Genomic DNA, 25,298 nt, shown 5'->3' with positions numbered 1-25,298 from the left:
CCATCTAGGTGCAGTGTATGATCCTGTGGATCATGGTGCCATTTGCTGAGATTGAGAAGATGGGAGTTTTAAAAACAAGAGAGATGGGGGACGTGAGTGTGTGGGAGGGGTGGATATAGCAATACCACAGTGAGACAGACTCACCGTGAGGAGCCCTTGAAACATCCAAGTGGAGATGTCAAGTAGACGAATGAACATATGGATTTGGATCTCAAAGGTGAAGTTCGAACTGGGGTTGTAGATTTAGTTGTAAGCATATTAGCATATATAGTTATAAAGCATCTAGCATATAGAGGGGCTGGTATAAAAACAAATACAAGTTCTCATCATAAAAAATTGTAACTATGTGTGATGATGGATGTTAACCGGACTTATTGTGGTGATCATTTCACAGTATATACAAATATTGAATCATGATGTGTACACCCGAAACTAATATAATGTTATATGTCAATTATATCTCAATTTAAAAAAAGAAAAAGAAAAAGTAAGAATAAAAAATAAAATAAAGTGAATATAAAAGTCCACTACGGATTTTGTAAAAAAAAAAAACAAACACAGTTTCAAAATGAGATGGGAACATAGCATTTTCTATTAGCATATAGCGGTTTGTCAAGGCTTTCGCTTCTAAGGTCTGGTCACGTCCCACAGAAACGTGTTGCACCGGAAGGGCTGAGAGACACAAGCAGCTGACAGGGAAGGTTGCTATGCAACAGCTGAGGAAAGCCATCCAGACAGGCAGAATTGATGTTGGTCACTGGAGAGTAAAAGCTCTGGTCCTAGCAATAGCTTCCATTCAGACACAGGGCTGGACAGCCTGGAGAGGCTGATATAAAAACGAATATAAAAGTCCACTCTGATGAAGAGTCCACTATGGGTTTTTTTTTTTAAAACAGAAAAAAAAAAAAAAGAAGTGCAATTTGAGATCGGAACATAGCATTTTCTCCAGTCATTCTGGAAGCGCAGCAGCATGTGTGTCCTTAGGTAGGACCCCAGTAAGTCCTCCTTTTGCTTCACATTTTGCATATTGAGAAACTGGGCTCAGAGATGTCCAGTGACCCAAGCGGGCTTTCACACAGCTAGCGACAGACTGGCCCAACACTCCGTCCCTGGAATTTGGAAGTCCAGTCCAGTTTCTATCCACAAGACCACAGCTGCCCCAGGCCCCAGCCACGGAAGGAACCAGGCCAAACATTTACTCTGAATCAGGGCTCGCCATGGCTCAGACACACAAGTGCCTGATTGTCCTGGCCGCTCCAGTGGGCACCAGGAAGGCCTCAGGGGCAGCGTGTTTGTGCCACTCACGGCGAAGAGGCCTGACAGTCGGAGCAGGGAGTGGGCCCCCAGGAGCAATTCTCACACCTGGATGGACCCACATAGAGCAGGCAAGGGGTAGGCCTGGGGCTCCTACCTGTTCCCCCTGGAATGCAGAGCGTGAGCTTAGGTCTCAGAGAACAGAAACCTGGCTTGTTGGGACAGATGTTGACAGGGCAGGAGAGGTGGGGTGGATCTGCTGCTCAAACTGAAGAAGGGAGGGTGCCTCAGTCCCCGCCCGGGGCCAGTGCTAGCGGAACATGGATTTTTGGAGTCAGCGAGACCCCGGCCCAAATTCTGCATTTTCAACTTACTGGCTCTGTGGCCTTGTCTAGTTCGTGCGATGTGTCTGTCTGTGCCTCAGCTTCCTGATCTGTAAAATGGGGATGCTGACATCCACCTCCCAGGGCTGCTGTGAGAGGAAGATAATGCCCCGCACAGCTCAGGCTGTGACGCACAAGCTGCATGAAGAGTGGCTGGGGAAGCAGATGTTCCCAGTGTGTCTGGGGGCCCTAGAGATGGATAGTGGAGGGGAGCACAAAGGGAACTGGTGTCCTCTCGCCAATTCCATTTCTCTTGTTGCAGTTGCAGACTGGGCTAGAGACCTCTGTATTGGTGACCTAGGGGTCACGCTGGGGAAGCAGGGCTCGGTGTATTCCAGATCACACTGGAGGAGCGTAGCGTAGAGGCAAGGGGGAGGGCAGGGCTGAGAAGCATTGTGCAAAAGTGGGGGGGACTGAGGGTATATATATGATGGATGGGTTGGAACCGCAGTACAGGGTGCGAGTGCCCGCGCCTGCGATCGGGGGCGCGGAGGCGGAGGCGGGGAACGGTGAGGGGAATCTGGCGGGAAGGAGAAAACGCCCCCCACCCCGCCCACCCACTGGCAGAATCGCATGCGCACAGGGGACCGGTTGGGAAAGGCTTTTGTTGGGAAAGCGGGCCGGCTGGAGGGGTCCGCGCATGCGCAGGCTGCCCAGCCGCGCGGCGGTGGAGCGGAGGGGGGGGGTGCGCGGAGAAAAGGGGCGGGGTGGTCGGAGCTGCTGTGCTGGCAGCAGTAGGCGAGGGCGCGGCTGCGGGGTTCCTGGTGCTGAGGACGGACGCCATTGGAGCCCCAGGGAAGGTAAGGATCCAGCCCCAGACGGGACCAGGAGAGAGCGAGTGGAACGAGGGTACGCTGTGCCCTCCCCATCCCCAATCCCCCGCCCCCGGATTTGAACAAAGCCCAAGCACGCAGAACCTGAACCCCGTTAGACCCGCGGTCTAGATAGGAGCCGCCCCCCTCCACCGCCACCAGACGCAGGCTCCCCGATCCGAGCCCTACTTACACCGGAGCCCACCATCCGAACCCCTTTAACAGACCCGTGTGCTCTGTGCTGAGCTTCCTTAGAGCACAGGCCCCACCTCCACCCCAACCACTCTGAGATCAACCCAGTGGAACTGAACGTTTTGCCCCCTTCCTGGAGTTGCAGTCCTGGCCTCTGAGACCTCCAGCGCTCCAGTTCGAGCCTCACCTAGCCCGAAGACCCCCACGCCATCCACCTTGAGCGCTCCTGTATGAGCCCAACCTAGACCTGAATCAGCTGAATCCCCCCCACCGGCACTTAGAGGGTCCCTGGGATTCATTTTCCCAGAGCTAACAGCGGTCCCCGCTTGCCTCAGCCCTCTCATGTCATCTCCTCCCCACCGTTCTGGCCCCCTGCTCCAGGCATTAAATTCAGGCGCTTTATTATTTCTCCCTCTCTCAACGCATCTCCCGTGGGACTCTTTGGACCCAAGCCCGCCAGTGCACCCCCTGTTCAAATCCAGCCGCTGGGCCGGGGAGGCTGCCTGTCCTAAACTCCCCTTTCAGTGTAAGGTCTCCTCCGACCTCCTCTATCCTTCTCTTAGGGCTCTGTCTCTGAGGGAATCTACCCCAGCGGCCCTCACTTCCCCACCCACCCCGACCTTATACTGCCTAGTAACCTGATGATTGCAGCCCCCCACTTCCTGAGAGATCCGGCCTCCTGCTGGGTCCTGCCTCCTCCCCCTGAAGAGGCCTCCCCGTCCCTCTCAGGCTGAGCTCTCTTCTCCTTGGGACCCCCAGCATGGCTGAGGGAAGCTACCGCAAAGAATCTGAAGGGTACAACGTTGAAGACATGGACGAGGGTAGTGATGAAGTCGGGGAGGAAGACATGGTTGAAGGCAACGACTATGAAGAATTTGGTGCTTTTGGAGGCTACGGAGCCCTCACCAGCTTTGACATCCGTATCCTCAGAGCCTTTGGGAGCTTGGGTCCAGGCTTTCGCATCTTAGCGGTGAGGCCCCTTGTCGGCCACCTGGTAGCCCTGGGCCTTCCCTCCTGCGACGTCAGGGAGGATGGGAGGAGGGGGTGGGTGAAAGCTGGAATTGAATGGGGAAGGACTGCCCAGCTTCACCAAACCTTCCCTCTCCTGCTGGGAGAAGGGGGGTTTGGTAGGGTCTGGGGGCTGGTCGGGGGCTGGCCAGCACAGGGCGAGTGTGTACAGCTGTCTGCCTTGCTCTCCCCTCCCTGGTCTTGCAGAATGAGCCCTGGGAACTTGAAAACCCTATGCTGGCCAGGACTCTGCTGGAGGCATTTCGGATGGATCCAGAAACACTTGCCAACGAAGCCCGGGCCGCCTCCTCTAACCAAGCTGCTCGGGCCACTGCTGCTGCTGCCCGTGCCACCTACCATCAGGTGGTCGCTAACCACTCAGTGGCCACAGACCAGGGCTCAGGAGGCGATACCCAGCCCATGACATCCGCTGCCGAGGCTCAGGCAGCCACCCTTGAGACAAGCCTTGCTTCTCTGCACAGCTCCCAGATGCTAGTCAAGAGCGAGATGGCCGACCCCGGGGCTCCAGCAAGGTCCGCGCAGCCCCAGACATCCTCCCGGGCCCAGGAGGCTGCTGCCGAGGGCCCTAGTACGGCCTGTGCTTTCTCCCAGGCCCCGCGTGCCAGTGAGATGGATGCCACCCGGCCCAAAACAGCCTTCCTGGGTCAGAACGATGTCTTTGATTTCACCCAGCCGGCAGGTGTCAGTGGCATGGCCTTCCCACGCCCCAAGAGACCCGCCCCGGCCCAAGAGGCTGCCGCAGAGGGCCCCAGTGCTGCCTCCGGGGGGCCCCAGGCAGCCTCTGCCGGGGAGGGGGCAGCCACCCGGCCAAAGACGACCAAGTCTGGGAAGGCTCTCGCCAAGACTCGGTGGGTGGAGCCTCAGAATGTTGTGGCAGCAGCTGCTGCCAAGGCCAAGATGGCCACGGGCATCCCTGAGCCTGAGGGTGCAGCTCCCACCTCTCAGCAGAGTGCAGAGCCCTGGGCCAGGATGGGAGGCAAGAGGACAAAGAAGGTGAGACCTCCCTGCTGTCTCCAACCCCCCTTGCTCCCCTGCTTTCTCTGCCCTCTCCTCTCTCTGCCTCCTCCTCTGCCTCCCTGCATCCCCTCCCCTCCCCTCCCCTCCCCTCCCCTCCCCTCCCCTCCCCTCCCCTCCCCTCTTCTCTCAGCTTGTGCATGTTTCTCCAAGACAGGTTAACTAGCATGTTTTTACTCCACGTAGTCCCTACCCTCGGGCCTGGAGGGAGAAGCGGTTGGCTCAGTGCCTGGCACTTAGTAAGCACTCGGCACGTGTCATCCGCTGTTCCTACTACCCTTATCTCCAAGTACCTGCTCTGGTTAAGATGTGTGCCAGGTGCTTTTGCACGGGTAGCCTGGTAGCCCTGAGTCTCTCCTCTGTCTAATGGTACAGTCCAAGCACCTGGATGACGAATATGAGAGCAGCGAGGAGGAGAGAGAGCCTCCTGCGGTCCCACCGACCTGGAGGGCATCGCAGCCCCCACTGACGACTGTGCGGCCTCAGATGGCCCCTCGGCCCCCCATGGCCCTGAGGTCCCAGGTACCCTCAAGGCACGTACTGTGCTTGCCACCCCGCAATGTGACCCTTCTGCAAGAGAGGGTAAGAAGCCCACCCTTCCCCCATCTCGCTCCTCTCCTCCCTTGCGGGCCTGTTCTTTGAGGTCGCCCACGCCTTGGTCTCCCCGTGTGCTCCCTCCTTCTCCAGGCAAATAAGTTGGTGAAATATCTGATGATTAAAGACTACAAGAAGATCCCCATCAAGCGCTCAGGTGGGCAACCTGTGGCCCCTCCCTGAGCTCTGCCCTTCCCCCCTCCCACAACCCTGCCCTGTGGGCCTCCCATCAGATGCCCCCCCCACACACATCAGGCCTGGCCGATGGCTCCATTTGCACGGTGTGGCGTCCTGAGTGTGCTTCCTTCAGCAGGGCTGACAGAAAGGCTGCATCTCTGTGGCCCCTGCTCAGCCTCGGTGCTTTGCCCACCCCTCCCCTCCTGCAGACATGCTGAAGGATGTCATCCGAGAATACGACGAACATTTCCCTGAGATAATTGAACGAGCAACGTACACTCTGGAAAAGGTGGGTGCGGGGCCGGGGGCAGCTCTGTGGAGCAGGAGCCGCAGGGAACCCTTGCCCCCTGCATCCCCCTCGAGGCCCAAGGGCAGGGCTGCGTGCTCTGGAAGGAAGCCCTCCCTGGCCTCTCCACCTGGGAGCTTCCTCTGCCTGCCTCCTTCCCTCCTTCTTGCCCTTCGTGCTCTCTGAGGGTCTGTGGTCTCCTGAGGTGGATCCCATTGTCTCAGCCAGTGTCAGTGCTCCCACAGGGCACTTCCTCTGTGGCCTCTCTTCCTCCTCCTCCCCCAGGGCTTGGGGCTCCCCGCCAAGGAAGAGTTCTAACGGGGAATTGAGTGACTGCCTGCAGGACACCCAGCATGGAGGCTTGATCTCACATTCTGTTTTCTCCCCCATGTAGAAGTTTGGGATCCACCTGAAGGAAATCGACAAGGAAGAACACCTCTACATTCTTGTCTGCACACAGGATTCGTCAGCCCGCCTCCTGGGAAAGTGAGAGAGCACAGGAGGGTGGTGGCCTTCCTTGGTGGTGCCTCCCCGCTCCTCTCAGAGAAATAGAAGAGTGGGGTTGGGGGGGGGCCTAGCACGGCTCCCACCCAGAGTTAGCAGTGCTGAGCAGTTAAGGGCTGGCAGGGGCAGTAGCCTGGGCCGAGGATTTGCTGCTCTCCGGGTTTCGCCCCTGCCCACCCTTCCCCACCCCCATCTTCCTAGGAAAGCAAGCTTCTTGGTTGCCTCTCCCTGCTAAGGTCCTGGCCAGGCCTTGGCAAAGTGGGCCTCAGGAGGGGGACGGAGGTGTGGGGGTGCTCTCCAGTGGAGTTGTGCTCCTGACGCAATGCGCAAAGGGCAGGGAAGGTCTGGATGTGCCTCTGGACACAGGGTTGCCAATCGTTTGCTCCCTGCCTAACCCCATCCTCGGCAGAGCCCTGGGAGGAGGTGTTAGCATCCCCATTTGAGGGAGGAAGGGACTCAATCTCAGGCCGAGGAATGAATTGCCTGGACCAGGTAGCGCGAGCCATACAGAGTGGGAGGAACTGCCCTGTAGCCCAGCAATCTGGGAGAGGCTAGTTGAGTGAGCCGGCTGTGGCCCCCCCAGGCAAATGGATGCTGGACAGGATCCCTCTTTCTACACCTTCAGGACCAAGGACACCCCCAGGCTGAGTCTCCTCTTGGTGATTCTGGGCGTCATCTTCATGAACGGCAACCGTGCCAGCGAGGGTGAGTGGCTGGGCCTGCAGCTGGGGGGTTGCCCGCCGTCTCACCTCCGTGTGCTAAACTCTTGTACCTCATCTCCCCTCGCAGCTGTCCTCTGGGAGGCACTACGCAAGATGGGACTGCGCCCCGGGTATGATTGGGGTCTCTCGGCTCCCACTCCTCAGTGTGTCCTTGGGCACAAGAGGCCCCGGGATTGCAGTGGCCTAGTGGTCTCTGCGGGGCGTGGCGTCCTGGACTAGGTAGAGCGCAAAGGGTCCCACCAGGGTGCGTGGGGAAACGGTCCTGAACTCTGAGCACCCCCTCTGCTCCGTGTGCCTTCTCTGTTCCCAGATGAGAACTAAGAGAAACCATCGGACCTGGGGGCTCCGTCAAACCCCTCCCTGGGGCATCGCTGACAAGTGGCCATCTGGCCTCTGCTGCTGGCCCAGGTGTCCATGGGGACACCCCACAGGCTGGGAAGCTCTCAGTCCTGCTGGGAGTGCTCCCACCCACCCCGGGCACTGCCACTGTCTCTAGTCATGCGTTCCTTTCCTTGCACTCAGGGTGAGGCACCCATTCCTGGGCGATCTGAGGAAACTCATTACAGAGGACTTTGTGAAGCAGAAGTGAGTATCGACTGAGTTCACTTTGCCTGCCACTCAGGCCTTCCTCGTTTGCTGCTCTGGCTGAGGAAGCCATTCCCCAGCCCATGACTTAACACCAGAGGGATGGGTGTCTGGTGTGAGTGTGGGGTGGGGGGGAATGTGAGTGTTGGGGGAAGGCCAATTCCATGGAGGCTTGGGGGAAGGGAGCACATGCTGACTGCGAGCCCCGGGTGGGGTGGTACAAGCCCCCATCACGTTCAGCACCTGCCCTCTAGGCAGTGTCCCTGGCTTTACATCTCAGGAGCCTGGGGCTCAGAGAGTGGAAGCCTGACATGGCCCCGCCTGGGATAAGGCCCATTTGGGCCTGGAGCCCAGCCCCGCTGACCTTCTAGCCCCGGCCCACCCCATCCTCGGTGCTTGGAGATCTCGTGTGCCCTCACACAGGCCCGTAAGCGTGTTCACCACGAATCCCCCCCCGTACCCCCCACACACACACAGAGAGAGAGAGAGAGAGAGAGAGAGAGAGAGAGAGAGAGAGAGAGAGGATGGTCGAGAGTATGCATGGAGTCCACTGCTCTTGGTTGACTGTTTCTTCCTGTACAGTCATTTTCTAGGCTGGACTGTCCAAGGGTTCAGCCAGGCCACGGACGAGCCCCATGGTGGGGTGTGCTCAGAGCAGGGGACCTGAAGAAATGGCTCCTCTGTTTACAACACACCCAACAGGAACCTGGGTTATTGTGACAAAGGGCACAAAACTCGTGGCCTTCCTACGAACAAGTACCCTACACGTGCCCCCTGCCCCTCCACATGGCTGCTGGGCAGGACCAGTGGCCTAAGGGTGTGACCACCTCAGTTTTGGAGGCGGAAACCCCTGGGAGCGAGCGTGGGAGCGAGGCAAGGGCTGCGGAGCCAGGGCAGGCCTCCTGCGGCGGCCAAGCTGCAGCCTCGGGCCTGGGAAGGGGCCAGCTGGGAGCCACTGGTGCAGCAACAGATCTGCCTGGCTGGAAGCAGAAGTTTATCTTCCTCTCTCACGCAGGTACCTGGAATACAAGAAGATCCCCAATAGCAGCCCACCCGAGTATGAGTTCCTCTGGGGCCTGCGCGCCCGCCACGAGACCAGCAAGATGAGGGTGCTGAGATTCATCGCCCAGGTAAGGCAGAGCCTCTGTTCTGGCTGGAGTTTCCCATACCTCGCTGGTTCGCTGAGGCCCAGAAAGGTTCCTAAGTCACCGACACAAGTTCACAGACGTAGTGAGTGGATGGGGCAAAATCCCAGGTCTGGCACAGAATAATGAGAGCCCGATTCCAGTCGTGTGGGTTTCTATCATGATTTTGCAAAGCGCTCGGGGCGGGGGGGGGGGGGGAGGGTGCGTACGGCAGGAAGCAGGTGCTGAGCGAGGTGGGGTCGCTGTTCCGACGGCTGGTGTTCTTCCACCGCAGTATCAGAACCGAGACCCCCGGGAATGGAGGGCTCATTTCTTGGAGGCTGTGGATGATGCTTTCAAGACGATGGATGTGGATATGGCTGAGGAACATGCCAGGGCCCAGATGAGAGCCCAGATGAACATCGGGGAGGAAGCTCTGATTGGACGGTGGAGCTGGGACGACATACAGGTCGAACTCCTGACCTGGGATGAGGACGGAGATTTTGGCGACGCCTGGTCCAGGATCCCCTTCGCTTTCTGGGCCAGATACCATCAGTACATTCTGAATAGCAACCGTGCCAACAGGAGAGGCACCTGGAGGGCTGGCGTCAGCAGTGGCACCAATGGTGCGGCCAGCACCAGCATGCTCGATGGCCCCAGCACCAGCTCCACCATCCGGACCAGAAACGCCGCCAGAACCAGTGCCAGCTTCTTCTCCTGGATTCAGTAAGATCGGAGGTCATTAGATGAGGCTGTGAAGGATGGGGTGTGGAGGGACTGGGAGGAGTCAGGGGAAGGCCCGCGGTGTCCTGGGGGAACGAGGAGAGCCTGACAGGACACTCAGTTTGTCCTTGCTGTCCCTCACGGTTCACCTGTATTGACCCTTGTGCTCTGGCCTTTGTGTCTCCCGGTTCCAGGCAGCGCTGAGGAGCTGCAGCAGTCCCCTGCCGAGCCAGAGTGCCTCCTCTGCCCCCTCCCCGACAGAGCACTCTAGGCAGCTACTCCCCGTCCATGGAAGATGGCATGCCAGATGACGCGCTCTCTGCCCTTCCTGCTTTCCTGTGTGCTTTTTGTCGTGCTGTCGTGTTTTGGGTATCAGTGTTGCATTAAAGTTGCAAAATCAGTCGGACGTCTTCTCCTTCCCCTGGGCAGGTGTGGCTCTGAGTGGCCGGTGGTCAGGCCCTCTGGGACAGGCGGGGGCCGCCTCTCCCTAAAAGGCAGGGGGGTGTGGCCGGGTCAGGCACTGGGAGGCGCGGAGATGCCAGCTGAGTGTGGAGGCCAAGGGTTTCCAGGGGCTCCGGTCCATACAGCTTCATGATTGCCTGCACTGTGTGGCCCCGGTTAAATGCCAGTGGGGGTCCTCAGGAGAAGGGGTGGGGTGGAGGGCCGTGAGCTGGTGCCACCGCCCCTCCCACCAAGGGACGGGGTCCACAGACATCCCCTAGGACCCACCTCCACCCCATCTCTGGAGGCACTGTCCTGGAATCCTTCCCTCATCATCCACACCATTTCAGGACCTCAGGACCTCAGACCGAGTCTTAAGAACAATGAGGTAGGCCTCACAGTGACATTCTCGCCCCTCCAGCAGGTTAAAGGAGGAGCCATTACTGCCGCGAGAGCCGGTTTAGTGAAAGAAAGCTGCAGGCAGACCTGGACAGCCCATTGCCTGTGACCATGACCCGAGGCCCTTTGGGAGGCTCGGGGCTCTTCTCCATGGAAGCAGGGCTCTCCCGGCGCGGCCAAGGCCAGCCTAGGTCTCTGTGTCTTCAAGGGCTGCGGGGGCGGAGGCTAGAACTTTAATTCTCCAGGTGCGGGACTGTGAGGGCGGAGACACTTTGGAACCCTGGGAAGGACTCCGTAGCAGGAAGGGGCCGCCTGCGGCTTCTCTGGGTCCCCAGTGACGTCCACGGCTCGGAGGACAAGGCTCCAGGTTAAGAGGAACGAGAGAGTAGTGTAAGGACCCCAGCCCACCCAGCAACCCCAACCCCCGCTTGCCTCTTTGCCCCAAGAAGTGGTCCCGCTCCCTCAGCCAGACCCGGATCCTGACCCAGACCCAGCTACATCATTTGCCAGAGCCAGTGGAAGACAAAAACTCCGGTCACCTGGCTCAAAGTGTATTAACGATTGCAAGAGAGCAGCAGCAGAGCACTGAACCCCTAGTGCAGACCTGCTGAGGGACAGCCCGGGCCGCACCCCCAGCAAGCAGGCTCTGTATGGACCCCTCTCCCCTCGGAGACAGGCTTCACGCGGGTTTCTGCCTCATTTGTTGGTGCTTTGATTTCTGCCTCCCTGGCTGCTGGCTTGATGCCTGGCCTTGTGGACACTCTGTGATTCCGACAGAGATTCTGGCCCCTTCCAGGTGCAGGTTTCCAGGTTGACGGCCCGGGATTGGGGAACCCAGCCCTGGCATGATGAATGACACTGGAATGTTTCTGGCTCCCTTGCCCTGGGACCTCCCAGGACCCTGCTGTGCACGCAGCAGGCACCTACCTGCCTTGTCATGGACAAGGGTGGGGCACTCACCACAAGCCACAGGTATGAGCTGGAGCACTGTGTGCAGAGGGCACCTGAGATAAGGCAGCTCATCTAGAAAGGAGGAGAGAGCAGCCCTCAGAGACAGGGTGCTGGGGAAGGCACCACCTCCCCAGGCTTCCAGGCTTGCAGCACTCTCCCCTTCCACCCGCTTCCCCATGGTTGTCTTCACCTGGGCCCTGCTCCCCCACACTCTGCAGGGAGCAGGGTGGGGAGGGAGGAAGAGAGCAGAGAGGCGGCCTCAGGAGCAGGGAGGAAGGAGGGCCCCGGGGACCGTGGACAGACTCTGGGTCCCCCAGAAGCCGAGGATGGTCACCTCGGAGGCGGCCGACCTCCTCACCCACAGGGCAAACATGCGACCAAGGCAGGCCTCCCTCCCGGCCCCAACCTCAGCCCTTCCACGGGCTCCCCCACCACAAGGGCCCACAACAGTTCTCAGCAAGTGTTTTCTGAGGCCCTACTATGCACCAGGGCCTTGGCTGAGGTGTGCGTGCACCTTGGCAGCTCCCGCAGCTTTCTCCCCAGCCCAGGCCTGTGCCCTCTGACTCCTGGGACACTTGTTGATGGACAAGCATTCACCCGTTCACTTGTTTCCAGTTACTGACGATTATGTATAAAGTCATTCTGAATATTCGCATGCCACTACCCGTATGGCCTTGACGTCATGCCCCAGACAGCCCTGATGGGAGGTGATGATCAGGCCCATTCCATGGATGAGGGCACTGAGGCTCTGAGAGGGAGGGCACTTGCCCCACGTCCCACAGCCAGGAAGGGGGCAGTGCTGGGACTCGAGCCCAGGACGCTTTGAGGCCCAGTGTGTGCTCTGCCCACTGCAGTCTGCTGCCACTGCCTTCGAGGGACTCACAGTGTCGTGGGGTGACACCCACCCCCAGCTCTCACTCCTCTCTGCAGACACCCACCCTCCCGACCACCCGGGCAACCCATACAGCTCCCCGTCTCCCTTCACTGAGCCAGCACCCCACTCTTCACGGCCTCCCTGCCCCTGAGGTTCATCGTGGGCTTTTAAGGCCTGCCACTGCCCACCCAGCCTCCTGACACATCCTCACTCCTGTGTCCTGGAGAGGCCAACGCTTCAGCATCCTCATCAGAAATGGACTCGCACACCTGAGGGTGACACAACAGTCCCTTTGCAGGCCCGCCGCCCTGGTGTGGGGTTCAGCAAATACATGCAATTTATTTGGAAACGGGTGACCTACCCACGGGTTACAAAGTTCAAGAAGAGAAGTGGCGTGTACACGCCCAATGACCACATGAAAGAAGAAAAGTATAAAGGCTGGATACTAAGAGTTGACGAGGGTGTGAAGCAAAGGAACTGCCCTACACTGTCCATAGAAGTCTTCATCTGCAGGAGGCCTCCGGAAAACAGGAGGGATTAGAGCATGTGCCTACTTCAGGCAGCCTTGGATGGAGGAGGTATCAGAGATCAGGTCTAGGGGAAAGTGAGCCTTCTGAAAGCAGGGAGGGAAGACGTGGGAAGATGTAGCTTCACTATGAGCAGCGCACTGCTTTTAGCCAGGAATCTGAGACAGCTGAGAGCCAGATAATCATGGGCCTTTCGGGAAGCCAGCAGCTACAAATTATCTTTAGCTTGTCTCTGAAGCTCTCTAGGACGCTGAGGCGTCCCAGCACCCAGAATCAGGACACAGAGGAGGAGCCCTGGGATCAGGCCACCCTCACAAATCTCCTCCTCTTGCTTCCTTTCCCAACACCGGGTGGGGGAGGGCTGAGGGGTGGGGGAAGGGCCCCAGGCACAAGTCTCGGGGGCGGGGGGAAGGGCCCCAGGCACAAGGTTCAGAGGCAGGAGGGGAAAGGGCAAGGGCAGGAATCAATGCAGAAGGGCGTTCCCCATGTCCAACCTCAGCTGTAGCTTCACATTCTTGTCCGAAGCTCGCTTTGCCCTTCTGTGTGTGGGCGGGTTTCGGAGGCCTGCAGAGGCTGGCGAGACTCCCCTGCTTGCTGCCCACAAGGAGAACATTGCAGTGACTGATAAAGCCCTGAATATTTTCCTTATCAGAGGTCCACGTTTTGGGTGTTCACTCATTTGCAAACAGAGTGCCTCCAAATGAAACGAATAGTCAAGGTTTCTCTTTATCAGTTGTACTGGGGTTTCATTGGCCAACAAAAATGTATCCATTTAAGTGTACAGTTCCATGGACTTTGGCAAATGCTGCCATCCATGTAACCACCACCTCAGTCAAGAAAGAGAACATTTCCCATCACCTAATAAAGTTCCCTTGTGCCCCATCCCAGTGAATCCCTACCATCCACATCCAGCCTTAGGAAACCACTGATCTCCTCTCTACATTGCTTATAGGTTAGAATGCTGTTTACCAGAGCCCTGTTATACACATAAATACGCAATATGTAACCTTTTGTGTCTGCCTTTTCTTCCCTCTGCTTCAATGCTTTGGAAATTCATCCATGCTGTGGCACAAAACAGCAGACTAAAGTAAAATTGTTTCAATTCACAAGCTGATTGTCTCTGTTGAAATCACACAAATACACCAAAATCTCCTGGAACTGGTAGGTGAATTTACCCAGAGTGCAGGATACAAGATTACAGCACAAAAATCAATCATACTTCTCTATACTAGTAAAACAGCGCTGGAGAAATGAAACTTAAGAGAGGAATACCACGTACCACTCACAAATGAGGGCGATTCGTAGTTGTGAATCTAACAAATGACACGTAGTATTTGCATTCTGCACACTGCAAAACACTGAGGAAAGAAATAAAAGAAGACCTAAATAAACGGAAGAACATACCACGATCGTGGATTGGAATATTGACCGTAGTAAAGATGTCAGTTCCCCTAAATTTATCTATAGATTTAATGCAGTTCCAGTAAAGAGCCCAGCAGCATGTTTTGTAGTGTAGGGCCTCAACTATACTTACACCCCTACTTCCCTATCGATACTTTTGAGCTTTAAGCTTTTTCGCTGGCAATAAGATAATGGAATGTCCCCGCCCTGGGCAGAAACCGCTCCGAGCAAACAAGTATGGCGGGGGATGAAACCTCAGCAAACCAGTATGGCGGGTGATAAGAATGATTAAGCCAGAGTTTAAAGGTCGCCCTAGCCAACCATAACTCATGTGACTCAACCCCCACTCCGGTAAATGTAAAGTAGGCATCCAACAGCTAACCAATCAAGGAACTAGAGCCAAGACCCCCACTCCGGTAAATGTAAAGCAGGCATCCAACAGCTAACCAATCAAGGAACTAGAGCCAAGTCCCCACTCCGGTCCAGGAACAAACAAACCAATGAGGAAAAAACCCTTGATATATCCACACTTTGCATAATGAAAACTATAAAATGTATGTAATTCCGCTTGGGGGGGTTCCTCTTCGGCCTCCTGCGTGAGGACCAAGGAACCCCGGTGCACCGGCTCCTAATAAACCTCTTGCGTGTTGCAGCGACTCTCGACTCTTGGCGGTTCTTGGGCGAGCTGGGACCCCTCAGAGACCGTTCAGGTCTAACAGATTGGGGGCTCGTCCGGGATCCCCACTCGCCCCGGGTCGCCGGAACCTCGGGAGTTGGAGGTATCAGGTAGGCCTAATTGTCTGTCTGTTCGTCTTCTGTCCTCTGTAAGCCGCCATCAGAAAGAAGCCGCGCGAACCGGTTCTCTGTGAAATCTGTATTGGACTCCTGGCTAGGCAGACGTGCCAATAGCTGGTGTCCACGGACCCTGGGGGACGCCCTGGTGGTCCATCTGGAAGGAGAGACAAATTTTGTCTCCCCTTCATCGGTCCTGGCAGGATATACAAACTGCCATCTGAATCTGAGTTGGTTGCGGTTTTAAAACGAGCTCGCGGCGGCAATATTAATGTGTGTCTTCTGAAATTTTATTGTTCTCCTGTGCTCTATCTTTCTCCTGACGGACGATAATGGGACAAACTATGACGACGTCTCTCTCTCTCACTCTAAGTCACTGGACCGAAGTTAAGTCTAGGGCCCAGCCCGTGGACGGTATGAGGCCGGTAGCGGCCCCCGGCGCGCCGGGCCCGGGTCTTCCCGGAGTCGGGTTGCTTGGGAATGCAGCCCAAAGCGGGTGGTAAACTCCATCTAAGGCTAAATACCGGCACGAGACCGATAGTCAACAAGTACCGTAAGGGAAAGTTGAAAAGAACTTTGAAGAAAGAGTTCAAGAGGTAAACGGGTGGGGTCCGCGCAGTCCGCCCGGAGGATTCAACCCGGCGGCGGGTCCGGCCGTGCCGGCGGCCCGGCGGATCTTTCCCGCTCCCCGTTCCTCCCAACCCCTCCCCCCTCGCCTCTCCCCCCCGCGTCTCCGCGGGCGGATGGGGTCGCGGGGGTAGGCGGGCGGGGCCGGGGGTGGGGCCGGCGGTGGGTCCGGGGGTGGGGCCGGCGGGGGACCGCCCCCCGGCCGGCGACCGGCCGCCGCCGGGCGCATTTCCACCGCGGCGGTGCGCCGCGACCGTGCGCCGCGACCGGCTCCGGGACGGCTGGGAAGGCCGGTGGGGAAGGTGGCTCGGGGGGGCCCCGTCGTCGTCGTCGCGGTCGTCATCGTCTCGGCGGCTGGCCAGCGGCGGCGGCGCCGGCGTCGTCGGCGTCGGCGGCGGCGGGCCCACCCCTCCCCGAGTGTTACAGCCCCCCGGCAGCAGGGCTCGCCGAATCCCGGGGCCGAGGGAACCAGACCCGTCGCCGCGCTCTAACACGTGCGCTCATGCTCCACCTCCCCGGCGCCGCTCGTGGGGGGGCCCAAGTCCTTCTGATCGAGGCCCCTCCAATACTGGCCCTTTTCCTCTGCAGATCTTTGTAACTGGGAGATGCATAACCCTACTTTCTCTGAAAATCCACAGGCTCTCACTGCTTTAATAGAGTCTCTTGTCTTCTCCCACCAACCCACCTGGGACGATTGTCAACAGCTCCTCCAGACTCTCCTCACAACTGAGGAAAGGCAACGGGTTCTCTTGGAGGCTAGAAAGAATGTGTTAGGTGCCAATGGGCAACCTACCCAGTTGCCTAACGAGATTGATGCCGGTTTTCCACTCGTCAGGCCGATTTGGGACTTCAATACCCCAGAAGGTAAGGAGCACCTAAAGATGTATCGCCAGGCTCTGGTGGCGGGTCTCCATGGAGCGGCCAGGCGCCCCACGAATTTGGCCAAGGTAAGAGAGGTAACTCAGGGGCCCCAGGAGTCACCAACCGTGTTCCTAGAACGCTTAATGGAGGCTTTTAGACGGTTCACTCCTTATGATCCAACTTCTGAGGAACATAAGGCCACCATAGCAATGGCCTTTATTGACCAGGCGGCCCCTGACATTAGAAAGAAGTTACAAAGGCTGGATGGCCTACAAGGTTTCTCAATTCAGGACTTAGTAAAAGAGGCAGATAAAGTATGTAATAAGAGGGAAACAGAAGAGGAAAGGGAAGAAAGGAAGCAGAGGGAGCAAGAGGCCCGTGAATTAAGGCGGGACAAGCGGCAAGAGAGGAATTTGAGTAAGATACTGGCCACTGTAGTCAGAGGAGGAAATATTAGAGACAGGAATAGACAGGAAGGGCGGACAGGAAGGCGACCATTAGACAAGGATCAATGTGCTTACTGTAAAGAAAAAGGTCACTGGGTAAGAGAATGCCCCTATCCGCTGTTGGGGAGAGACCTACTCTCCAAAGTCGGGGCACAGATTCACTTCCAGCCCGAGGGACCCACCATAACGGATAGCCAGGGAAGGCTCCTCCAGATTTTAACTATGAAATTAGAAGATGAACACAGGATCTATGAGAAACCCTCACCTCCACAAACTGATATGCAGGACTGGATGACTAGGTTCCCTCAGGCCTGGGCTGAGACTGCTGGGATGGGGATGGCAAAATACCGCCCCCCGGTGGTAGTGGAACTTAAGGCTACTGCCACACCAGTAACAATCCGCCAATACCCTATGAGCAAAGAGGCTCGGGACGGCATCCGTCCGCATATACAGAGACTGCTGGAATTAGGAATCCTGGTGAGATGCCAATCAGCATGGAACACGCCTCTCCTGCCTGTTAAGAAGCCAGGGACTAATGACTACAGGCCAGTACAGGATCTACGAGAGGTAAACAAGCAGGTAACAGACTTGCACCCCACTGTGCCAAATCCTTATAACCTCTTGAGTACTCTCCCACCTCAACATACTTGGTACACTGTCTTGGATCTTAAGGATGCTTTCTTTTGTTTGAGACTTTCCTCCCTCAGCCAGCCCTACTTTGCTTTCGAGTGGAAGGACCCTGCCTCAGGAATAGCAGGCCAGCTGACTTGGACACGCCTGCCTCAAGGATTTAAAAATTCTCCTACCATCTTCGATGAAGCGCTGCATCAGGACCTGGCATCGTACAGAGAATCTAACCCCCAGGTAACTCTGCTTCAATATGTTGATGATATTCTTTTATCGGCAGAGACCCAAGAAGACTGCGTCAGGGGGAACTGAAAGGCTATTAACGGGACTTGAGACACTGGGATATCGGGCTTCAGCAAAGAAAGCACAAATCTGTCAGCGACAGGTCAGTTACCTGGGGTATTTACTAAAAGAAGGACAGAGATGGCTCTCAGAAAGCAGAAAAGACACTGTGGCCCGAATACCTGCCCCTAAGAGTCCCAAACAGGTCAGAGAATTCTTGGGGACGGCTGGATTCTGCAGACTATGGATTCCGGGGTTTGCTGAACTGGCAGCCCCTCTGTACCCCCTAACCAAGAGCGGCACCCCATTCACATGGGGTGACAAGGAACAACGGGCTTTTGACCAAATTAAGAGAGCCTTGCTATCAGCCCCGGCCCTAGGGCTACCCGATGTAACTAAACCTTTTCATCTATATGTGGCAGAAAACAAAGGTATTGCAAAGGGAGTACTGACTCAAAAGCTGGGCCCTTGGAATCGCCCTGTTGCATACCTATCAAAGAAATTAGACCCTGTGGCAGCTGGCTGGCCTGCCTGTCTGAAAATAATTGCTGCCGTGGCCACACTGGTAAAAGATGCAGATAAACTGACTTTGGGACAAAATCTGACAATAACTGCACCTCATGCACTAGAAAGTGTAATTCGCCAACCGCCTGATAGATGGCTCACCAACGCCAGAATGACACATTATCAGACTCTGCTCCTGAATTCGGACCGCATTAAATTTACTTCAGCCACGGGGCTGAACCCAGCTACTTTGCTGCCTGACCCTGACCTAGAAGGCACCACAATTATCCATGATTGTCAGGAGGTACTAGCGGCAGCCCATGGAACAAGGCCCGACCTGATGGACCAGCCCCTCTTTGACGCCGCCTTCACTTGGTTCACGGATGGAAGCAGTTTTCTGGATGAAGGTAAGCGGCGGGCGGGAGCTGCGGTGGTAGACGGAAAAGAAGTCATATGGGCGGCTGCATTGCCACAAGGAACATCCGCTCAACGGGCTGAACTGATAGCCATAACAAAGGCCTTAGAGTTAGCAGAGAATAAAAAGGTTAACATTTATACGGACAGCAGGTATGCTTTTGCCACTGCACATGTCCACGGTGCCATTTACCAGCAGAGGGGCTTATTGACCTCGGCAGGAAAAGAAATCAAAAATAAGGAAGAAATTGTAGCCCTGCTGGCAGCCCTGATGCTCCCTACAAAAGTTAGCATCATCCATTGTCCCGGACACCAAAGAGGGAATTCATCAATAATAACTGGCAATAATATGGCTGATCGAGTGGCACGAGAAGTAGCTCTGGGGGAAATCATCCTAGAATTAACAGGCTCAGAAACACCAAAGGGTAAAGAGGTAACACCCCCAGCCATAACTAAAGAAACTTTGTCCCCCCAGCAAGCCAAATCTATGCTACAGCAAATTCATAGATGGACTCATTTGGGAACTAAGAAAATGGTATCTCTGATGCAGAAAACAGGATATGATGTCCCGGGACTAACTAAATTAGCCGAGCACATTGCTCGGGAATGTATTCCATGCCAGCAGGTGAACACAAACAAAGGAAATGTGGCCAGCGGTAAGAGGCTCCGAGGAGACCGACCTGGAGCTTACTGGGAAGTCGACTTCACTGAAATCCGTCCAGGAAGATACGGTAACAGATATCTCTTAGTCTTTATAGATACTTTCTCAGGATGGATAGAAGCCTTCCCCACCAAAAAGGAGACAGCGAATGTGGTAGCCAAGAAGATATTAGAAGAAATTTTCCCCAGGTTTGGAGCTCCTAAGGTAATAGGATCTGATAATGGACCCGCCTTCGTCGCCCAGGTAAGTCAGGGTGTGGCCAAATACCTGGGGACTGATTGGAAATTACATTGTGCCTATAGACCCCAAAGTTCAGGACAGGTAGAAAGGATGAATAGGACTCTAAAAGAGACCTTGACTAAATTGTCCATAGAGACTGGCGGTACTGATTGGACGGTGCTCCTTCCCCTGGCCCTGTTTCGGGCCAGAAACACTCCTTCTCGCTATCACCTCACTCCTTTTGAAATTCTGTACGGGGCACCTCCCCCTCTGCTCACACTGGGGGAAGGTATCAGCCCCGACTGTCAAAATAACACTGATCTGTATGCCAGGCTGTTGGGGCTCCAGCTGGTCCAGAAGGAAGTGTGGTCTCAGTTGGCAGAGGCATACCGGCCCGGGACCCCTGCAGAAGCCCATCCCTTCCAAGTCGGGGACTCCGTATACGTCCGTCGGCACCGGACCCAGACCCTAGAACCCCGTTGGAAGGGCCCCTACATCGTGCTGCTCACCACTCCAACTGCAGTCAAGGTAGACGGCATAGCTGCCTGGATCCACGCCTCGCACGTTAAGGCGGCCCCAACATCCACCGGAGGCTTGACCCCATTCCCAACTTCAGCAACACCAGAATGGAAAGTCCAGAAAACCAGCAACCCGCTCAAGCTCAAGCTCCTGCGATCATCCGGCTCATAATCCTGACTGCTGCCTCAGCTAATCGTGAGTGACTTTAGCCCTCACATGCCCCAGCGGCTGACCTGGCAAGTCATCTCCCAGACTGGAGATGTGATCTGGTCGGTTAGTCACACCGCACCCCCTTGGACTTGGTGGCCTGATCTGTTTCCTGATGTATGTAAGTTGGCAATTGGGATGTCAGCATGGGGCATGTCTGATCATTATGACCTAGCTAACACCCCACATGATAACTCGGATAAAATTTTCCTCAAATTTGGGCCGGAACCTGTGACTCTTACCCTGGCTGTGCTTTTAGGGTTGGGAATGGCGGCTGGAATAGGGACAGGTGCAACAGCCCTTATCCAGCAACCTCACTATTATGATAGCCTGAGACAGGCTGTGGATGTTGAACTCCGGGCATTAGAAAGCTCTATAACTCAGTTAAAGGAGTCACTTACTTCACTCTCTGAGGTAGTGATGCAAAACCGGAGAGGATTAGATCTACTATTTCTTAAAGAAGGAGGACTCTGTGCCGCATTAAAAGAGGAATGTTGTTTTTATATTGATCATTCTGGGGCTATCACCGAAACTATGGACAGGCTTAGGGAGCGCCTGGACAAAAGGCAACAAGAAAGGGAAAATCAAAAAGGATGGTTCCAATCATGGTTTGACAAATCACCCTGGCTTACTACTTTAATTTCCACCTTGTTAGGACCCCTCATTATTTTGTTGCTGCTCTTAACTTTTGGACCATGCATTTTAAATCGCTTGATAGCCTTTATCAGACAACGTGTCAGTGCAGTACAAGTGTTAATGCTAAGACAACAATATCAAAGCTTGCAGAGAGAGACTGAAATTTCATGATTGAAATTAGTTGCAAAAAGAAAAGGGGGGAATGTAGGGCCTCAACTATACTTACACCCCTACTTCCCTATCGATACTTTTGAGCTTTAAGCTTTTTCGCTGGCAATAAGATAATGGAATGTCCCCGCCCTGGGCAGAAACCGCTCCGAGCAAACAAGTATGGCGGGGGATGAAACCTCAGCAAACCAGTATGGCGGGTGATAAGAATGATTAAGCCAGAGTTTAAAGGTCGCCCTAGCCAACCATAACTCATGTGACTCAACCCCCACTCCGGTAAATGTAAAGTAGGCATCCAACAGCTAACCAATCAAGGAACTAGAGCCAAGACCCCCACTCCGGTAAATGTAAAGCAGGCATCCAACAGCTAACCAATCAAGGAACTAGAGCCAAGTCCCCACTCCGGTCCAGGAACAAACAAACCAATGAGGAAAAAACCCTTGATATATCCACACTTTGCATAATGAAAACTATAAAATGTATGTAATTCCGCTTGGGGGGGTTCCTCTTCGGCCTCCTGCGTGAGGACCAAGGAACCCCGGTGCACCGGCTCCTAATAAACCTCTTGCGTGTTGCAGCGACTCTCGACTCTTGGCGGTTCTTGGGCGAGCTGGGACCCCTCAGAGACCGTTCAGGTCTAACAGTAGGTATAAAACAAGCTGATTCTAAAGCCTGTACAGAAAGTAAAAGAAACTAAAATGGCCAAAACAACTGTGTGACAAGAAGCATAAAATTGGAGTCACATTATCTCCTTTAAAACTTATAAAACTACCGTCAACAAAGGTCAGTGTGACAATGGTGAAGCAACAGACACACGATTAAATAAACCAGACGGAAGATTCCAGAAGTAGTTTCACAAAATATGGCCAATTCGTTCTGGACCAAGGTGCAAAAGCCATTGAATGAAGAAAGGACTGGCTTTTCAGCATGTGTGCGGGAGCAACTGGACGTCCATCTAAAAGTAAAAGAACCTCACACCTTATCCTAAAACCCACTATAAATGAATCTTAGATATAAACCAGGAACATGAAACTGTAAAACTTTTAGAAGGAAATAACACAAAATCTTCCACCTGGAGTTTGGCAAGGATGTTTTGGGTATGACACCCAAAAACACTTTTCCTCCATGAAAGGCATTGCTAAAGGGTTTGCAAAAACAAGTCCCAGGCTGGGAGAATGTATTTAAAAATTACATATCCAACAAAGGTCTTGTATCCAGGATATATAAAGAACTGTCAAAAGTCAACAGGAAGAAAATAGTGGAAATAATATCTGAAGAGACAACTTCAATAAAAAGAATATATAGGTGGCCACTGAGCACATGAACAGATGTTCAACTTCCCTAGCTCTCAGGCAAATGCAAATGTAAACTAAGGTGAAATACCTGTCTTCCTATCTTAAAAATGCTAAAACGTAACAAAACCCAAAACAAAACAAGAAAGAAAGAAGCAAGCAAAGAAACAAACCAAGGAAACAACACCTGACAATACCAAAGGATATTGTTAAGGATGGGCAGCAACCGGATTTACCACAGGTTACTGATTGGAATGCAGAGTGGCACAGCCACTGTGGAAAGAGTTTTACTGCTTCTCATGAAGTTAAACTTACACTTAGCCACGTGACCAACAACTTCACCCCTGAAGTACTTCCCCTAGAGAAGTTTAAACGTGAGTTCACACAAAAACCTGCACACGAATGTTTATTACAACTGCTCTCTGTTCATAATCAACAAAACCATGCAACAACCCAAATGTCCTTCAACAAAGTGCCTTATTCCCATACAATTGAATACTATTCAGTGGTAGAAAGGAACGAACTACTGATACAGTCCACGACGTGGATGAAACTCAGTAACATTATGCTTAGTGATAGAGGCCAGTCTCAGGTTACTTTTTTTTTTTTTCTTGTAGAGAACATTTATTTAAACTGCTTCCCCCAATTTAGAAATACCCGTAAAACACAACTTCTGAAGATGTAGCAACATTTACACGGTCCGTTTTCAAAGTCTCGATATAAACAGCTCTCAGTTGTAATTTCAACGGGTTTGTCTTCAGTACATGATATTTGATGGCAAAGAATAGGATCTTTTAAGAGTTCTTGTGTAGTTTTGATCTGTTTGAAAGTGCTGAATTGAACAAATGCAGCCCACAGAATTAAAAATTTGAACACTTGAATGTACGGGATCAGGTAAAACAGGGAATTCTGAAGTTTTCTGCCAGGGGATTTTTAATGGAGAATTGTCTTTCATAGGATTTTTTTTCTTTATTCTCTTTTGAGGTGGTGCCTCTGTCTTCCAAAGCCCGAGCAAGCATGTAACTAACTTTTCTTTGATGAGCCAAAGCTTCTTCTTTATCATTTAACAAATCTATTAGCATCTTAAAGACTTCCTGAGGATCATGCTGGTCATCAGTACTCTTAGAACTGTTTCCAAAGGGAGCCATGCCCAACAGTTTCTGCCCTAAGGTCTTCTTACTCCTTTGTGACGGTAACCCATCATCTTTAAGGTGCTTCCAATTTGTCCCTTTTGTTGCTTTCTTACACATTTTACCCATTTGTCTCAATCTTAGTGCCTGGTCATTTTTCCTCATTAATTGTTGCGCAAATGCAATTCTGAATGCATCTGCCATTACGTAGGCTTCTTCTTTACTCTTCTGCACAAGTTCCAACTCGTGTTTGACCTGAAGGAGCATTTTCCGAGTAGATGCTGCCAGTCTGGCACAGGTACAGGGGCTCCCGCTGGGACTGTGACAAAGGCAGGCTCCCAGGACTGCAAGCTCAAGACCTGAAACCTCCGTAAAGCCACTTGCGTCCTGGCACGTGTTTCCCTGAGCCATCTTCTGTTGTTTGATATCAAGCATGGCGAGGGCCTCCAAATACGGTTGATTGAAAATTGTACTTTCAGTCTTGAGCATTTTAATTTCTTCTGTTTTCAGTTTCAAAGTTTCTTTGAGGACTGCATTTTCACAGTTTAGCCTGTCATATTTTTGGGTCCAAGATTCCTCTATATTTTTAAATCTATTGCGATCAAATTCCATTTCCCACTGCAAGGCGTTTATTTCCTTCTCCAAGGATCTCTTTTGTTCCACAGTTTTTTGAAGCACTGCCTGGGTATGACTTGTGGCTTTGCCAAATATTGCATTGCTTTGAGGAATTCTCAATGCTTCCTCTTTACCTTCAAGTTGTCTTTGAGATGCCTCAAGTTCCGTTTTCAAAATTTCTACCTCCTCTAAAGTTTCGTGAAGACGTTGCCTTAATTCCACATTTGACAACTCTGAATTAGAATCTGAATTTAATTTCTTCCCAAGGAGAATCACTAGAAGTCTCCAGTAACTTCAACTATTCTCTCCTTAATGGGATCGATCAAGTGAGACATTAATCTGGGCTTCCCAGGAACTTCATTTACTTTGCAGTTTCACAGTACTACTTTGTGGGCCGTGATAGGGAATCTGGGGTCCTTCCGGGTAGGTAGGTATCACGCAAGCTCTTACGCTTGGAATACTGAAAAACGGCACTGTTTCTTTCTTCCCCATTTCTTGAAAATGGGGGAGGACTAAAGGTCTTTCCATCTGATCTTTTTCTAAATGTAAATAAATGTGAAACTTGCACTTCATAAATGCCACCGGGCCTTCTTCTGAAGCCATACCCTAAGTCGCCTTCTGCCATGTCATCGTTCTCTGCTTCCCAGGCCTTCCCCTCTGCCCCACTCTGTGGCCTCGCCTCCCTGCTCATCAGCCACGTGCCTTCTTTACCGCAGGGATAAACAAGTTATCGGGAGAGTTCCCCAGTGGCCTAGTGGTTAGGCTTCCAGACTTTCACTGCCGGGACTCGGGTTCCATCCCTGGTCGGGAAACAAATATTTTATCAGGATTTCCCCAGTTTCTCTACTGATGTCCTTTTTCTATTCTAGGATCCAATCCAGGATACCACATTGTATTTAGTGCGCTGTAGTTTTAAGGCTCATACTTAGCAGAAAAATATAGAAAAAATAATAATAAAGGAGGAGATGAGAGAGGTAGAAAGAGTCTTTCAAATCTATTCCTTATTTCTACAATATGAGACGAGGCCATTCAACTAGCAAGAGGGGAAGGAGCCAGTTCACCAGCTTGTACATAACCTGCCGAGTTTCTCAAATTTGCACAGCCCCGCCCGGGGGTCTGGCCCCGGACCCTCTCCACTGTCCTTGGCGGGTGAGGAACAGAGAGCAGGGCGACGAGAGCTGTACGCCAGCCGCCTCGCGCCGCCCCCGTCCCTCCGCCCCCTTAGCGCGCTCACCCGAGGCTCCAAGCCGCGAGGTTACTTTTTAAATGGCTCCATGTGTAGGATGGTCTCGAAAAGACAAAACTA

General features: G+C 53.7%; 2 protein-coding genes and 1 non-coding gene across 6 annotated transcripts; 2 read left to right on the top strand and 1 right to left on the bottom strand.

Moving 5' to 3' along the window:
• Positions 1–2,196: 2,196 nt before the first annotated feature.
• LOC131748931 (melanoma-associated antigen D4) lies at positions 2,197–9,799 on the top strand. Of its 4 annotated transcripts, none has more exons than XM_067023898.1 (13): positions 2,197–2,437; positions 3,401–3,611; positions 3,857–4,663; positions 5,060–5,266; positions 5,372–5,435; positions 5,665–5,744; positions 6,136–6,227; positions 6,871–6,950; positions 7,035–7,077; positions 7,490–7,552; positions 8,568–8,682; positions 8,972–9,414; positions 9,594–9,799. In XM_067023898.1, exons 2-12 carry the CDS (start codon positions 3,402–3,404, stop codon positions 9,404–9,406), a joined length of 2,196 nt encoding a protein of 731 aa, XP_066879999.1. In that variant the 5' UTR covers positions 2,197–2,437; position 3,401; the 3' UTR covers positions 9,407–9,414; positions 9,594–9,799. The 4 variants fall into 4 exon arrangements, with proteins under 4 accessions (XP_066879999.1, XP_058907299.1, XP_058907298.1 ...); XM_059051316.2 differs by having other exon boundaries at positions 2,201–2,437; positions 3,371–3,611; XM_059051315.2 differs by having other exon boundaries at positions 2,231–2,437; positions 8,972–9,402.
• LOC131749085 (small nucleolar RNA SNORA11) lies at positions 8,193–8,321 on the top strand. Its single transcript, XR_009333195.1, has one exon. It is a non-coding gene; the product is annotated as a small nucleolar RNA SNORA11 (small nucleolar RNA).
• A 13,205-nt stretch (positions 9,800–23,004) lies between the features above and the next one.
• On the bottom strand, positions 23,005–24,739 carry LOC131748938 (coiled-coil domain-containing protein 125-like). The gene is given in 4 exon segments (XM_067023430.1): positions 23,005–23,211; positions 23,213–24,237; positions 24,358–24,424; positions 24,426–24,739. Coding segments are annotated over 4 exon segments (1,557 nt in total). The 5' UTR covers positions 24,684–24,739.
• Between the last annotated feature and the right edge of the window lie 559 nt (positions 24,740–25,298).

This window comes from Kogia breviceps, chromosome X (assembly GCF_026419965.1).
Source record: "Kogia breviceps isolate mKogBre1 chromosome X, mKogBre1 haplotype 1, whole genome shotgun sequence".
In the NCBI taxonomy this organism is placed as follows: domain Eukaryota; kingdom Metazoa; phylum Chordata; class Mammalia; order Artiodactyla; family Physeteridae; genus Kogia; species Kogia breviceps.
Note: the sequence above shows the minus strand (reverse complement) of the source record. Positions and strands in the feature narration are given on the sequence as shown.

Bases quoted from the DNA above. Each gene is read 5' to 3' on its own strand.
- LOC131748931 (XM_059051315.2), top strand. From the start codon at position 3,402: ATGGCTGAGGGAAGCTACCGCAAAGAATCTGAAGGGTACAACGTTGAA. The intron at 5,745-6,135 runs GTGGGTGCGGGG...TCCCCCATGTAG, and splicing joins CAACGTACACTCTGGAAAAG to AAGTTTGGGATCCACCTGAA. The intron at 7,078-7,489 runs GTATGATTGGGG...CCTTGCACTCAG, and splicing joins AAGATGGGACTGCGCCCCGG to GGTGAGGCACCCATTCCTGG.